The sequence below is a fragment of the Macrobrachium nipponense genome, chromosome 8, assembly GCF_015104395.2.
Source record: "Macrobrachium nipponense isolate FS-2020 chromosome 8, ASM1510439v2, whole genome shotgun sequence".
In the NCBI taxonomy this organism is placed as follows: Eukaryota; Metazoa; Arthropoda; class Malacostraca; order Decapoda; family Palaemonidae; genus Macrobrachium; species Macrobrachium nipponense.
Window position 1 is genome coordinate 31,569,847 of NC_087203.1, and position 14,189 is coordinate 31,584,035.

Genomic DNA, 14,189 nt, shown 5'->3' on the forward strand with positions numbered 1-14,189 from the left:
GAATATTTGACTGTCTTAATTAAGGAAAAGCTGAAAAACTATTTCATTTGGGGAAAAAGTGACTTAAGGGACTGTGGTTACCTTGTCAGTCAAGATACTTTAGCTTTATTATTCCAATGTGTAACAAAGACGTCAAAATATCCATTAGTCATGCAAATGCTATGTTCTTCGTATATATTAACCACGCCTACTATTTGTCCTTTTCTAGTTAGACTTCGAAAGCGTGAAATTCTCTATTGCATCACTCGTCGCTCAGAAAATTGACGTCATCCTAATACGTTTCAATGAAGATATTTAGGTCACCGGAATATTTTGAATGAATTTTTATGTATAAAAAGAACTATCTACAGCATATTATACAATCACTTATAGGACGCGCAATTTATCGATAACATTAAATCTTATGACGATGACAGTTAAAATCATTCACAAACACTGTAAAAAAAGTGATCTTGGCACTTATTGATATTCTTAGAAAAAATAGAGTAAAATAGTATCAAAATAATTATATAGATATATTTTTTGGATACTAATTCTTAGTATGTAGCACAATTATTGAAATTTCACTTTTCATTAAAATCGAAATGTAGACCAATGTTTTTAAGTAATCCAAAATGGCGGAGGCTGGTGTTGAGACAGCTGCGTCCTCTAATAGGTTTTTTTGTCACAAATGCAATGTTGAGATAACTCCAAATTTGCCGGTAAGCATTTAGGGTTTTGGAGGGTGGCCTCCTTAATGAAATGTCGTTATTTTTGTAGTAATTTGTCTATTTACCGAGTTTTGGACGCTTAAAGAACTACTATCGCCGTGACAAGGTAACCTATGGTGGTACGTCTCTGACCGTAGGTTTATTTTGATCTACTACGCATAGGTGTTTGAAGAAGTGGTGGTAAATTGATGTTCGGGGCAGTATTAAAAATATTTATATATAAGAAATATATGAAAGCTTCTTATGAGTAGATATTACCCGATAGGCCTGTTCCTTGGGCTGGTCACGTCCAAGGCTGGCTACCTTGAAGCTCATTTTAAACTGGAGATCCTAATGAGGCGTAGGGTAAACAACCGAGTGGACTACCTGGGCCAGTAATGCCCGCTCGTTAACCCGCCTTCCTGGAAAAGTACTTTAACACGTCCTGACTTCGGAGATGGACACCATTCTCAAGTCATCGGTCATGGAAGCAAAACCTCGAGATCTCTACCTTCCTCTCGAAATGTGTTTTCTCACAAAGTGCAAAATAATGTCATAATTTAATGTTAAACATATGTTAATGAAAGTCTAGCTATGCGCAGTGCCAACTTAGCTCCATGACACTTTCAAAATTTTTACGGTAATTCTTCAGAAGCAATCCGCACTGGATATTAAAATAAATAATCACCTACATGGAAAGAGCATGTGAAAAGCAATATAGAAAGTATAGTCATTATATGAGAGATTGAACGGGGTGGAATTAAATGAGCTTGATAAGTTTTTACCTCGAATTTTTCCTAAGTCGGGAGAGGTGTTTCCTCTACGGTAATGTTTACTTTTAATGAGCCCTCTAACTTACTTTCTTACGGAAACAAAAGCAGTTCCAGTTACTCATTATTGGCTGAGAGGTGTGACATCGTTATGACGTCATGGGTTTCATAACCAATTACGAACGACTTTAGTCAAAAACTAAGTTTCACTAGCATTTCAGCGGAGTAATAAAGTTAGCTGTCCAGTGTCCACTGGTATCCTTGTTTGACTGAATACTCGAAAAATGAAGCAAAAACCGGCATTTTGTCTTCCTGTACCTATGGCAGAGGTAGTGGCTGGCCCTTCTGGCATTAATTTTGACAGAGACCTTCGATTTCTACCGATTGTTTGCAGTGCATGTGGGTTACTGTGAATTTTATCATTATTTGTCTAGTGGTGGTGGTAAAGAAGTTGTGATTGAATATGCTCAGAGACATAATTTAATTCTTCAGCCAAAAAAACTACGAGTGTTGTGGAGCTATTTGTCGGATCGACTACAACAGGAACGCCTTTGGGTGTGATCGCACTGTAGTGACGAAAGGACGTCGGCGTAAGCGATGCGACACCCAAATCTATCTGCCACGGTAAGTAGCCCTACTGTAAACCCTGTGGGTAGCGCGCGCAGCGCAACATTACCTCTTGCCGTACATGCCGTGCTTGCCAAGAATCTTTAAATTTGCGGATAAGGCGCGAAGCGCCGTTCCGCTACGGCCTTACTGACAGCACACAAATCGATGGTCGCCGATATGTAGTCGCTCATTACTTTGTTGTTGTTTTGGTATCTCCGCCATATCGGCTTTGGTGTTCTTCCGCCGATTTCGGTCGGCGGTCGAGTGGGCCCGCGAATCAGTAGGTGCTCCCAATTATTATTATTGCTGCAAAGCACTCCTTTCTGGTTGTTTTGCGTAAGAAAATAAGTTAGAGGGCTCATTAAAAGTAAACATTACCGTAGAGGAAACACCTCTCCCGACTTAGGAAAAATTCGAGGTAAAAACTTATCAAGCTCATTTAATTCCACCCCGTTCAATCTCTCATATAATGACTATGCTTTTTATATTGCTTTTCACATGCTCTTTCCATGTAGGTGATTATTTATTTTAATATCCAGTGCGGACTGCTTCTGAAGAATTACCATTTTTACTTAAAACATCTTGGGGGAAACACCGCAGTTGGATCCATCATCATAGGCGTGGATCAGCCTTATTCACTTGCAGTTTTACTTACTGAACAAGAATTTTAATTAATATTTATTCGGACGACTGTAACTAGTGTAAAAAACCGCATGGTACAGGGGTGGACCATGTACGATCAATGTGTACAACCCCAAAAAAAGTACATTATAACGCGTCCTGACATCGGAGATGGGCATCAGACGCGACTTGTTGTTGGTGAGAAATGGAGCTAAAGACCTCTACTCCGGTGTCAGGACGCGTTATAATGTACTTTTCTTGGGGTTTACACATTGATCGTACATGGTCCACCCCCGTATCATGCAGTTTTTTACCCTAACCCCCCGGGGTCCAGTACTAAACACGGCAAAATACATTGGACAGCCCAATCCCAAGTGGATGTCACATCCGCGGTTACGTTCCTTGCAGTCCGTGCAAAGTGCTTTTGTAGAAATCCCTTTAATTGGTTAAACAAGAATACAATTACATATTTAAGCAATGCCATTCAAAAAGATTGAAATTTCGTTAACATAATGTGATATATGAAAGCCCCATGCGAACTAAAATAAGCTGTGAGGTCTTCGTTAAATATGTTTTTCAATGCAGTTTTTTTAATCCAATTTGGCGTCAAAAACCGCCTGAGGTGCCGTTCGTAACTGCAAAGGATCCAACATCTTTCCCAGCCTTCCCAGCACTTGGTAGATCTAGGGTACTTATCCGCAGCGACCTAGACTATGGCAGTTGCAGTTTTTCTATGCACTTTTACCTACTAATCAAGAATTTTAAGTAATATTTATTCGGACGACTGTAATTAACCCCCGGGGGCCAGTACTAAACACGGCGAAATATATTGGACGCCCCAATCCCTATTGGATGTCGCATTCGTGGTTATGTTCCTTGCAGTCCGTGCGGACTGCTTCTGTAGAAATACCCAGCACTCATTTGAACAATGTTAGCGTATAGGGTAAACAACCGGTAATTCTAAGCCTGCATTCCGCGGTACAGTAGACTATGGCAGTTGACGTTTTCCTTTTTTATTTTACCTGCTGACAAGAATTTAAAGTAGTATTTATTCTCGTCGACTGTAATTAAAAAATTACGTAATTTACCTCTGAAGACTACATGAGAGTACAAGGCCTTATGTCTGGTAAAGTGGTGGGGGGGCTACCGGAAGAGGAAGGCAGAGGTACGAGTTGGTAAAGCCATGCTGGGATATGGTGGTAAATAATTCCCAATAAATATCACGGACATCAAAAGCACTAAACCTTTGGAACACTACAACACAATATAACAAAGTACGTAAAGATAGGAACCTTACCTTAAAGGGATGGAGGATAGAGTTAAGCAGCCGCTTTCACGAAGGCATGGAGCCTCGTCTTGGGGTCGTGGGAAAGTGGATTTTAAAGTACGTCACTGCCGTGATCTTGACAGTATATTACCAACCTTTCATACTGCCCGAAACAGTTAACACTTGTACGGGGCAGAGTCGAGTTAGTAATGAGCCTGGAGTAGGTGGAGGTTACCTGGGAGTGCTTCCGCCATCTGGCTGGTTGATAAGTGAAGTGGACACTGGCAAGTTTGTCAGGAGGAAAGGGGGGGGGGGGGGCTGGAGACCACGAAACAGAGTAGGAAGGATGGGTTGGGGGGTAAATATTCACGTTTGTGAGAAAAAAAAACATGAACACTGTATTGTAATGGGTGGAAATGAGGAAATGAGGGAGGCCTTTTTGGGGGTAATTGTAGCTTCTTTAATGTTTGTGAAACCAAAGTTATCGTGTATTATTATTAAAGTAAAAAATATTGCAGTGAAACCTTGCAGTAGGGACCCATATTTTGCATAAGAGCTAATAATCCATACATACATGAAAATATATTTTCACATAAGTGACTTACCGAACAGTTACATAGCTTATAGCTTCTTACCTACGGCAGTCGAAATTCAAATTGTTGGCGCCAGCGGCGTTGCTATCTTAAGTATAGGTGATACAAGACCCGCCCACATCCGGGAACCCTGGGTACTGCTGAGCTTCTAACCGTCAATTTTCGTTTTTTCTGCCGCTCACGGGGTAACACCTGTGAGATTTTCGCTGCAGTCTCCTGCGTCGCCATTTTGGATTTTGGTTTTTGTTTGGTGATGTACAAGTTTTTGGTTTTTTCTTGCAGTTAGCTATCTCTATTCAGTTTTTCGTCATTATTGCTAATTATGTCAGATTCTAGTTCATCTGCTGTAAGGTTTTGCAGCGCTGGCTGCAAAACAAGATTAGCTAAGTTATGTCACAATCCGCACTCTAAGTCACTAAATGCAGAGGACAAAATTGTAATGGTATTGGATGTGACATGTGATGAATGTAAAGAATTTGGATGAACAGGGATGGAAGGCGGTTAGATCGCATGCTGAGAAAATGGAGAAAGATAGGAAGAGGAAGGCAGCTCTTAGGGCTAGTAGTAAGAAGAGGTTAGAAACTACTCCTGTTCCTTCGGAGACAAATAAGTCTTCTCTTGCTCTCCTTTATTAGAGAATATTTCTCTCCAATTAATAGTCCTCCTACTTCTCCTTTGATTACCCCTGTTCAAGTTGCCCATGTTCCGAACCCAACACCATTGCCTTGCTTTGAGTCTAAGATGGATAAAAAGTTCGAAGTGTTAGCTGAATCAGTTATGAAGTTAGGAATGTCTTTTAAAGCTTTCGTAGATAGTACAGTGAAATCTAGTGCAGTGCAAAGTGTTAATGTTGCGCCTGAGAGGCGGTTTGTCGTTCCCCCTCGACTCCCAGACGAAGGTCACTGTCCCGCTCCCCCGCAACCGGGAGAAGACATACCGGAGGTCGGAAGGAGTCTGGGGGAGTTTGCCCACGGTCAGCTGTCGACTCCGTCGACTCGCGGTGTCGTCCAAAAAGATGTGGAAAGGTGTTAGTGTTTGTGATTCTCGTCTGTCTTCTGATTCGGAAGTGCATCGCCAGTGCGCAAAAGGCGAGGTGATTTGGTGTCTCGACCGTTAAAAAGACATTCGATTCTTGCGGGTGATTCGTCACCGACTCCTGTTAAGAAGTCTAAGAGGCATTGGAGTCCTCAACCTTCGTGTAGTTTTGCTCCGGATGTGATATTTAGTGAATCTCCTCCGCAGTCGCATTTTTTTCGGCTAAAAGCAATGGCTCTCGGACTAAACTTTGTGATAATTCACGATCGCTCGACTCTCCCAAGCGAGTCTCGGTCGCAGTTTCGGCTCGGTCGCCTCGTTCGACTCCGTATACTGTCCAGAGAAGCGTATTCGCTCGTCTTTGTTCGACTCCCCTCGCCGTGAGTCGATAGGAATTTCGACTGGTTGTTCGCCTGTGTCGACTCGTGGTGCGGAGACTTCACCTGTTAGAAAGAATCGTTCTTCGACTGAAAGACCATCGACTTCTACAGTGTTAGACGATTCTACCTTAGCTCCATTTAAGAAGCATTTCCAGGATCTTATGAGTTTGTTGAAATCCTCCAACCGGGGTAGAACATAAGCCTGATTTCGACTCTGCTTCCGTGCAGTCTGAAGAGGAAGCTTTGGATCAAGATGACAAGGATTCGTCGGCTTATTCGAGTCTTCTTAAATTTTTCCTGTCCACTTATCCAGATTACTTTGAACCTGCTTCTCCGTCTTCACCGCCTTCAATGTTCGTTAAAGATAGGAAGACAGCGTATTCGTGTCTACCTAAACTGGTTCTTTCTCAGTCCTCGAAGCAGGCCCTTAAGGAGTCAACAGAGTGGCTTTCTAAGAAGAGGAAACAGGTGAAGGCTTCGTTTGCTTTCCCACCTTCTAAGCTTCAGAGTAAAGCGTATCGCTTCTACGCAACTGGAGAAGTTCCTTCTTTGGGAGTGTCTGCCTCCTCCCAGGGAGACTTCTCCGGTTTAGTGGACTCACACCGAAGAGCAGCTTTTTCGTCAGCTAAAATTTTGTTTTCTTCAGAGCTGGACCATTTGGTGAAGAATATTTTTAAAGTATTTGAGGTATTTAGTTTTTTGGACTGGACTATTGCCTCTTTAGCTCGCAAGATTGAAGACTGTCAGTCTTTAGAAGAAGATTTTGCCACAGACTGGTTAGGAGTTCTGTCCTGTGCGGATAAGGCTGTTAGAGATGGTTAGGAGAATTAGCAGCCCTTTTCACAATGGGAGTGATGAAGAAGAGAGAAAGGTGGTGTTCTTTCGTGTCTAAAGGAGTCACTAATAACCAGAAGTCGGCTCTCATGTTGCTCCTCTCTGTAAATCTCATCTTTTCCCTGAAGAAACCATTCAACAAATTCGATCGGATTTAGAAAGAAATCTACTAATGATCTCCTTCTTCAGTCTTCCAGACGTCCGAAAGAGCCTACTCCGACAGGAGCTAAGTCTTCTCCTCTTCAGAAGCATCCCTTTCGAGGGAATAAACCTAAGTGGCAACGACCCAGGACTAATTTGTGTCCACAGTACAAGTCCTCAAAGAAACCTCCCCCAAACCTTCGGATCAAGTGAGAAGCCGTTCCTTCACGTGCAAGTAGGGGCAAGACTCCATCTTTTTTGGGAAGAATGGAGTCGAAGAGGTGCAGAGCAATGGGTAGTTCAAGTTCTTTGAGAGGGATACTCGATTCCTTTTGTTTTTAGATCCTCCTCTCTCCGATACACCAATCAGCTTAACAGCATATTCTCCAGGATCAGAGAGAGCTTTGCTTTGTTTAGCAGCAGAGGTCAATGCACTCATCAAGAAGGGAGCAATAGAGGAAGTCCTCGACAGTTCTCAGGGATTCTACAACAGACTCTTTGTAGTTCCCAAAGCCTCGGGAGGTTGGAGGCCAGTGCTAGATGTAAGCGCATTGAACCTTTTTGTGCTGAAGACAAAGTTCAATATGGAAACAAATCATTCTGTGATGTCGGCACTTTCGCCCAGGCGATTGGATGGTGTCCCTGGACTGAAGGACGCCATATTTCATGTCCCGATTCATCCAGAGTTCAAGAAGTTTCCTGAGATTTTGTGTTCGAAGGGAGGAACGTATCAATTCAGAGCCCTTTGTTTCGGCCTTTCGACGGCCCCCCCCTCAAGTATTTACTCGTGTTCTTGCTCCATTGGGGAAATGGCTGCATATGTTGGGCATAAATGCAGCATTTTACCTGGACGACTGGCTTCTCAGATCGGGTTCGAGGACACAGTGCGTGAAGGATTTACGGAAGACACTGTCATTAGCGAGTAGTCAATTGGGAATTCTCATCAACCTGGAGAAGTCTCAATTAGTGCCGTCCCAGAAGATCCCCTATTTGGGGATGATTCTGGACTCTCAGACTTTTCGGGGGGTTTTTCTGTCCCCCGAAAAGAATAGAATCTTGCCTCAAAAAAAGTGAGCCAATTCCTGAATCGTCAGTCCTCATCCGCCTTGGAATGGATGAATCTTCTAGGGACTTTATCATCAGTAGAGTGTTTGTAAAGTTGGGTCGTCTTCACATGAGATCTCTTCAGTTTTATCTCAAAGCGAGTTGGTGTCGGAAGTCTCAACCAGACGTATTCGTTCCCAGTGTCGGAAGAGATCAAGAACGACTTGAGATGGTGGATGTCGAGGGAAAGATTGCAAGAGGGTCTCTCCCTGACATTAAGGAACCCAGACATAGAATTATACTCCGATGCATCGGACAGAGGTTGGGGAGCTCTCCTAGGGACCAAAAAGATCTCAGGATTATGGTCAGAGAAAGAGAGGTTGAATCACATCAACATGAAGGAGTTGAAGGCGATTTGGTTCGGTCTGCAAGCATTCGCTCCTTTGGTGGTCGTTGGGAAAGAGAGTGGCAGTATTAACTCCGACAACACCACCGCTCTATCTTATATCAGGAATCAGGGAGGAACCCATTCATTCTCCCTCAACAAAGTCGCAGAAGATCTCCTTCTCTGGTCTCAAGATCGGGATATTTCCCTCGTTCCGAGGTTTGTACAGGGAAGTTAAATGTACTGGCAGACGAACTCAGTCGAGTAAACCAAGTTTCTTCCCACGGAGTGGACATTGCAAGACAAAATTTGTCAGGAACTGTGGAAACTTTGGGGAAGACCTTCAGTGGATCTGTTTGCCACGTCGAGGAACAATCGACTTCCGATCTTTTGTTCCCCAGTTCCAGATCCTCTTGCTTGGAAGACCGACGCAATGCTTCAGGATTGGACGGGTCTAGACGTTTACGCCTTTCCCCCATTTGGAATGATCAGAGAGGTGTTGAACAAGTTCCTCTCACATCAAAATGTGTCAATGACGTTTGGTAGCACCATTCTGGCCCAGGAAAGAGTGGTTTCCAGACCTTCTCAAGTTTGGTTATAGACCATCCCAGACTTCTTCCTCAGTATCCTCGGCTACTCAAACAGCCCCACTTCGACAGGTATCATCAGAATTTGTCCGCTCTGTCACTGACAGGGTTCAGACTGTCCGGAAACTCGTCAGAGCTAAGGGGTTTCTCGTAGAGCAGCAGAGGCTATTGCTACTGTCGAAGAAGCTCTTCTGCCAAGCTTTACCAATCAAAGTGTGAGTCTTTAGGACGTGGTGCAGAAGACATAATTTCTCGTCTTCTAAAACCTCTGTGACAGAAATAGCTGATTTTTTGCTGTACCTTAAAGAAGTTAAGAACTTGTCGGTATCGACAATTAAAAGGGTACAGAGCTATGCTGTCCTCAGTGTTTAAGATAGAGGGCTTGACATCCTCTAACCAGGATATTGGAGATTTAATTAAATCTTTTAATACAGTAAAAGTATCCAAGAAGGATAGTGTGGACTGGAACTTGGACGTAGTTTTAACTTTTCTGATGTCTTCACGATTCGAGCCACTTCGTGAAAGCGTCTTTGAGAGATGTAACGAGGAAGGCACTTTTTCTCTTCGCTTTGGCTACAGCAGGAAGATGTGAGTGAGTTACAAGCCATCCATAAAGAGGTGGGTTCAAAAATCGTAATGCGGTTTGTTCTTTTGTTAACGAATTTTTAATTTTTAGCCAAAGAACGAATCTCCCTCTAACCCATGGCCTAAATCTTTTGTACTTAAGGGATTATCTAATATAGTGGGTCCGATGGACGAAGAATATTTACTATGTCCTGTCAGAGCTCTGAAATGTTACCTGTCAAGGACACAATCCGTTAGAGGTAATTCCGACCGACTTTGGTGTTCGGTTAAGAATTCTGCAAAACCCCTCTCCAAGAACGCTATTTCGTTCTTTTTGAGAAGTCTGATACTGGAGTCACACTCTCAAGTCCAAGATCAGACTCTAAAATGTGCTTAAGGTGAAAGCACATGAATACGTGCAGTGGCGACATCCTTAAGCTTCAAGCACAATATGTCGCTTTCGTCGATTCTTCAATCTACGTTTTGGAGATCGAGATCTGTGTTCGCCTCATTTTATTTTACCTGAAGAATGTAGAGGCTACCTATGATAGTTTGTTGTAAATTGGGTCCTTTGTCGGTAGCGGGCATGGTGTTGGGAAAGGAAACATAGGGGAACTTTCTATCCTCTACTGTCTCCTCGCCTTGTTATAGGTTGTTGAGTTCGTGGGCAGACTCGGAGGCTCATAGTACTTTGGAGAACCTCCAGATCTTATTTATTACTTTTGAGTATGTCATTATTTTTGGTATAGGTGATGGTTCTGTTTTTTTTTTACTAGGTTTCTGAAGCCCAGGGCAAGGGCATTATCTGTTTTTTAATATTTGTCAACCAACGGTCTTGTCCATGGTTACAAAATCCCACTAAGTAGGGACGACCTGGCCTATACTGCCCACGTCTCCTACGAGTGATGAGAGCGCCAACCAGAGGCAGTATTCTCCTGCAGCTGCTCTCTCACAAGGTAGGGTACTGCAACATTTGCTGTTTAATGTGGTCTTACTGTCATTTTTATGTAGTCCATCTACCCTCCTTCCGGGTAGTTTGGATTCAGCTATGTAACTGTTCGGTAAGTCACTTATGTGGAAAATGATATTTTCATGATAAAATAAAGTTTCACATATACTTACCGAACAGTTACATAATCAAAGCCCCCCACCCCCACCTCCCCACAGATGGACGTGTCGGCTAAACGAAAATTGACGGTAGAAGGCTAGCAGTACCCAGGGGTTCCCGGATGTGGGCGGGTCTTGTATCACCTATACTTAAGATAGCAACGCCGCTGGCGCCAACAATTTGAATTTCGACTGCCGTAGGTAAAGAAGCTATAAGCTATGTAACTGTTCGGTAAGTATATGTGAAACTTTATTTTATCATGAAAATATCATATTATTTATCTATACACAGTTTTTTTACATTGGTATTTACACATCTGGTACTTTACATTGGTATTAACACATCTGGTACTTAAGTATAAATTAGCAAGTACAAGTCTTAGACCATTTTAGTAAATAATGAATAGAATATTATCAAGTTTCAAGGATCAGAGTTGCAGTTCAGGGGGTGATTGAACATAACAAGAAATGTTTAGGACAATTGTAAAAATTGTGTAACCTAAAGGAAGGCAGTCTTAGAAGTGTAACATATAGGTTAGGATAGTACCCAAACCAAACTAACTTCTTACGCCGAACGCGGTAAAAAAAAATTGTCTCCGTGTGCCGGAGGTGTTTCAGAGTGAGCGCGGAAGCAGAAAAAATATTTTTTTCAAAAAATCACAGCGCGCTTAGTTTCTAGATTGAGTTCATTTTTGGCTCCTTTTTTTGTCATTGGCTGAAGTTTAGTATGCAACATCAGAAATGAAAAAAAAATTATCATTATCATATATAAATAATGCGATATAGATAGCGCAAAAACGAAATTTCATATATAATTGTATTCAAATCGCTCTGTGCGCAAAACGGTTAAAGGTAACAAGTTACTTTTTTTGTTGTAATGTAAACTAAATTGCCAACATTTTGGTATATAACACATTGTAAAACGATAAAAAGCAACAACAGAGAAAATAATATCACAAAATAATGCATGAATTCGTAACTCGCAGACGTAAACAAATATTTTTTTCAAAAATTCACCATAAATCTAAATATTGTCCTAGAGACTTCCAATTTCCATCAAAAATGAAGACAAATGATTGAATATTACTATACTGTAAGAGTATTAGCTTACAATTGCAGTTTTCAACCATATCTGACGAGTTTTAAGTTTGACCCGAATAGAATGTCGAATTTTTTTATATATTTTTTATATGCAACTATTTCGGAAATAAGAAATGCTACAACCTTCAAATATTTTTCGTTTTATTCTACATGAAATTGCGCACATTTCATATATAAAACTCTATGAAATGCCTAATATGAAACGGAGCAAATATTTCCGAGCATGGGACGTACGCATTTCGGAGATTTGTGGCGGAGAATCCGCGCGCGGAGGAAGGAAAGATTTTTTTTTTAAAATTCACCATAAATCTAAATATTTTTGCTAGAGACTTCGAATTGTTTCAAGATGAAGATAATGACTAAATATTACTAGACTGTAAGAGTTTTAGCTTACAATTGCGTTTTTTTCGACCATTTCGGTAGAGTCAAAGTTGATTTCCGAACGTGGTTTTTTTTTTCTATTTATCATGATTTATATGCAAATATTTCAAAAATGAGAAAAGCTACAACCTTCAATTATTTTTTGTTGTATTCTACATGAAATTGCACACATTTTCATATATAAAACTTTATGTAACGGCTAATTTAAAATGGTGCAAACATTACCACAATCTCACGTATGATTTTTTCGGAAGAGTTACCGCGCGGACGTAAGAAAATGTTATTGTTTTTTTCATAAAATTCACCAATTAAATCAAAATATTGTGCTAGAGACTTCCAATTTGTTGCAAAAGGAAGGTAAATGCTTGAATATTACTAGAATATAAGCGTTTTTTAGCCTTACAATTGCGTTTTTTCGATCATTTTTCGGTAGAGTCAAAGTTACCGAAGGTTGAAAATTTTGGCAATTATCGTTATTTATATGAAAATATCTCAAAATTGATAAAAGCTACAACCATGGGTTGTTTTTAGTTGTATTGTGCATAAAATTGCGCACATTTCCATATATAAAACTTTATATAACGGCTTTAATTTTCATACAATGAACTTACCTGTCAGATATATACATAGCTAAGACTCCGTCGTCCCCGACAGAAATTCAAATTTCGCGCACTCGCTACGGTAGGTCAGGTGATCTACCTGCCTGCCCTGGGCGCAGGACTAGGAACCATCCCCGTTTTCTATCATATTTTCTCTGTCGCCGGTGGTATCAACATTGTTGTTACTACCTCCTGACTGGAATTCGCTTTCAAGACTTTATTGATCATCTTTATTGGATTTCTTGGTGACGTACTGGATCGTTGTTTTGGCATTCGCTACTGTGAGATGGATTTGGACTTGCTTTTTGATTTTTTCTATTAGAATGTCTGATTCAAGTGTTAGTGTGAGTGTGTGTGAATGTAGGCTGCAAGGTGAGGATACCGAAGGCTTCGGTTGATCCTCACACTGTATGTCGTAAATGTAGGGGGTTTGACTGTTCTTTCTGGCTAACATGTATTGAGTGTGTAAAAGTTGAATGCTAATGAATGGAAGACTCTAACTTCTTACTTGAAGAAGTTAGAGAGGGATAGGATTAGACGAGCTGCACAAAAGAGTGTGAGTACAAGGCCTATTGAGCCTTTTCCCTGAGTCTAACTCTCCTTGTATTTAATGAATATGATTCTCCCTATGTATCTGAATCCTCACAGGCTTTGCATTCGGATTCGCTTCTGAAATCGCCAATCTGAAGGCTACTCTTCGTAAATGAAGACAAAAGATGGCGGGCCATGCAGTAAGGCTAGTGATTGTGAATTACTAAGTGAAGTGAGTGTTCCCAGTGTTGTGGAGGGGGCGTCTGACCGTCCCTGCGATGCTCCCAGGCCTAGACCTCTTCCAAACTCACATACCCAGAGGAGTAGGAAAGTCGAAAGTCGTACGGAGGTTGTGGGGAATTCCCAACGGTCAGGCGTCCCTTCAGCAGGTTCTGTTTCGTTACAGTCTGCTCAGGACCGCTCAAATAGAAGCGTCCTACGATTGTTTCTCGTCGTCCGGTTCTCCTTCACCTAAACGAGGGGTGGAAGGACTCGGATCTTTCTAGGCCACTGAAAAGGCATTGGAAAGAGCAGCGCGTTCGAACTCGAGCCCGGAGCGCTTCTCGGAGGAAGATCCTTCTGCTATCAAGAAGGCTAAGCTGGTTTCGACGCCTCCTAGAGATGTATTTGATGATCGCACTTCTTCGAGTTCTCCTGCTTCTTCTATTGAAGAGGACGCTGGGGTGGCTTCCAAGAGGATTTGCTGGCAGTTCAAGAGCAGATGCCTCTTTGGTGGGAGTTCTTTCAAGGGATCCCCCTCGCAAGAAAGACGCTAGACTTCCTATTAAGAAGTCTCGTCTTCTTTCTCCAGCTAGACGTGAAGCGTCCGCCAGACATAGGACGTCTTCCAGGCAAGAAGAGGCGTACAAACGTCAGGATCTTTCTGAGCGAGTTGCTCGAGATCAGGATACGCTCAGGCCTGAGGCTCCAGCCAGGCGCGAGGCGCCAGTT

General features: G+C 41.9%; 1 protein-coding gene across 1 annotated transcript in view; it reads left to right on the forward strand.

Moving 5' to 3' along the window:
• The first annotated feature begins 586 nt into the window (after window positions 1-586).
• LOC135223231 (E3 ubiquitin-protein ligase RNF126-B-like) overlaps window positions 587-14,189 on the forward strand; it is a 50,661-nt gene continuing 37,058 nt past the window's right edge. Inside the window, exon 1 of the mRNA XM_064261723.1 lies at window positions 587-701. Within this exon, the coding sequence (XP_064117793.1) occupies window positions 615-701 (87 nt within the window). The 5' untranslated portion in view covers window positions 587-614. The remainder of the gene's footprint in view (window positions 702-14,189) is intronic.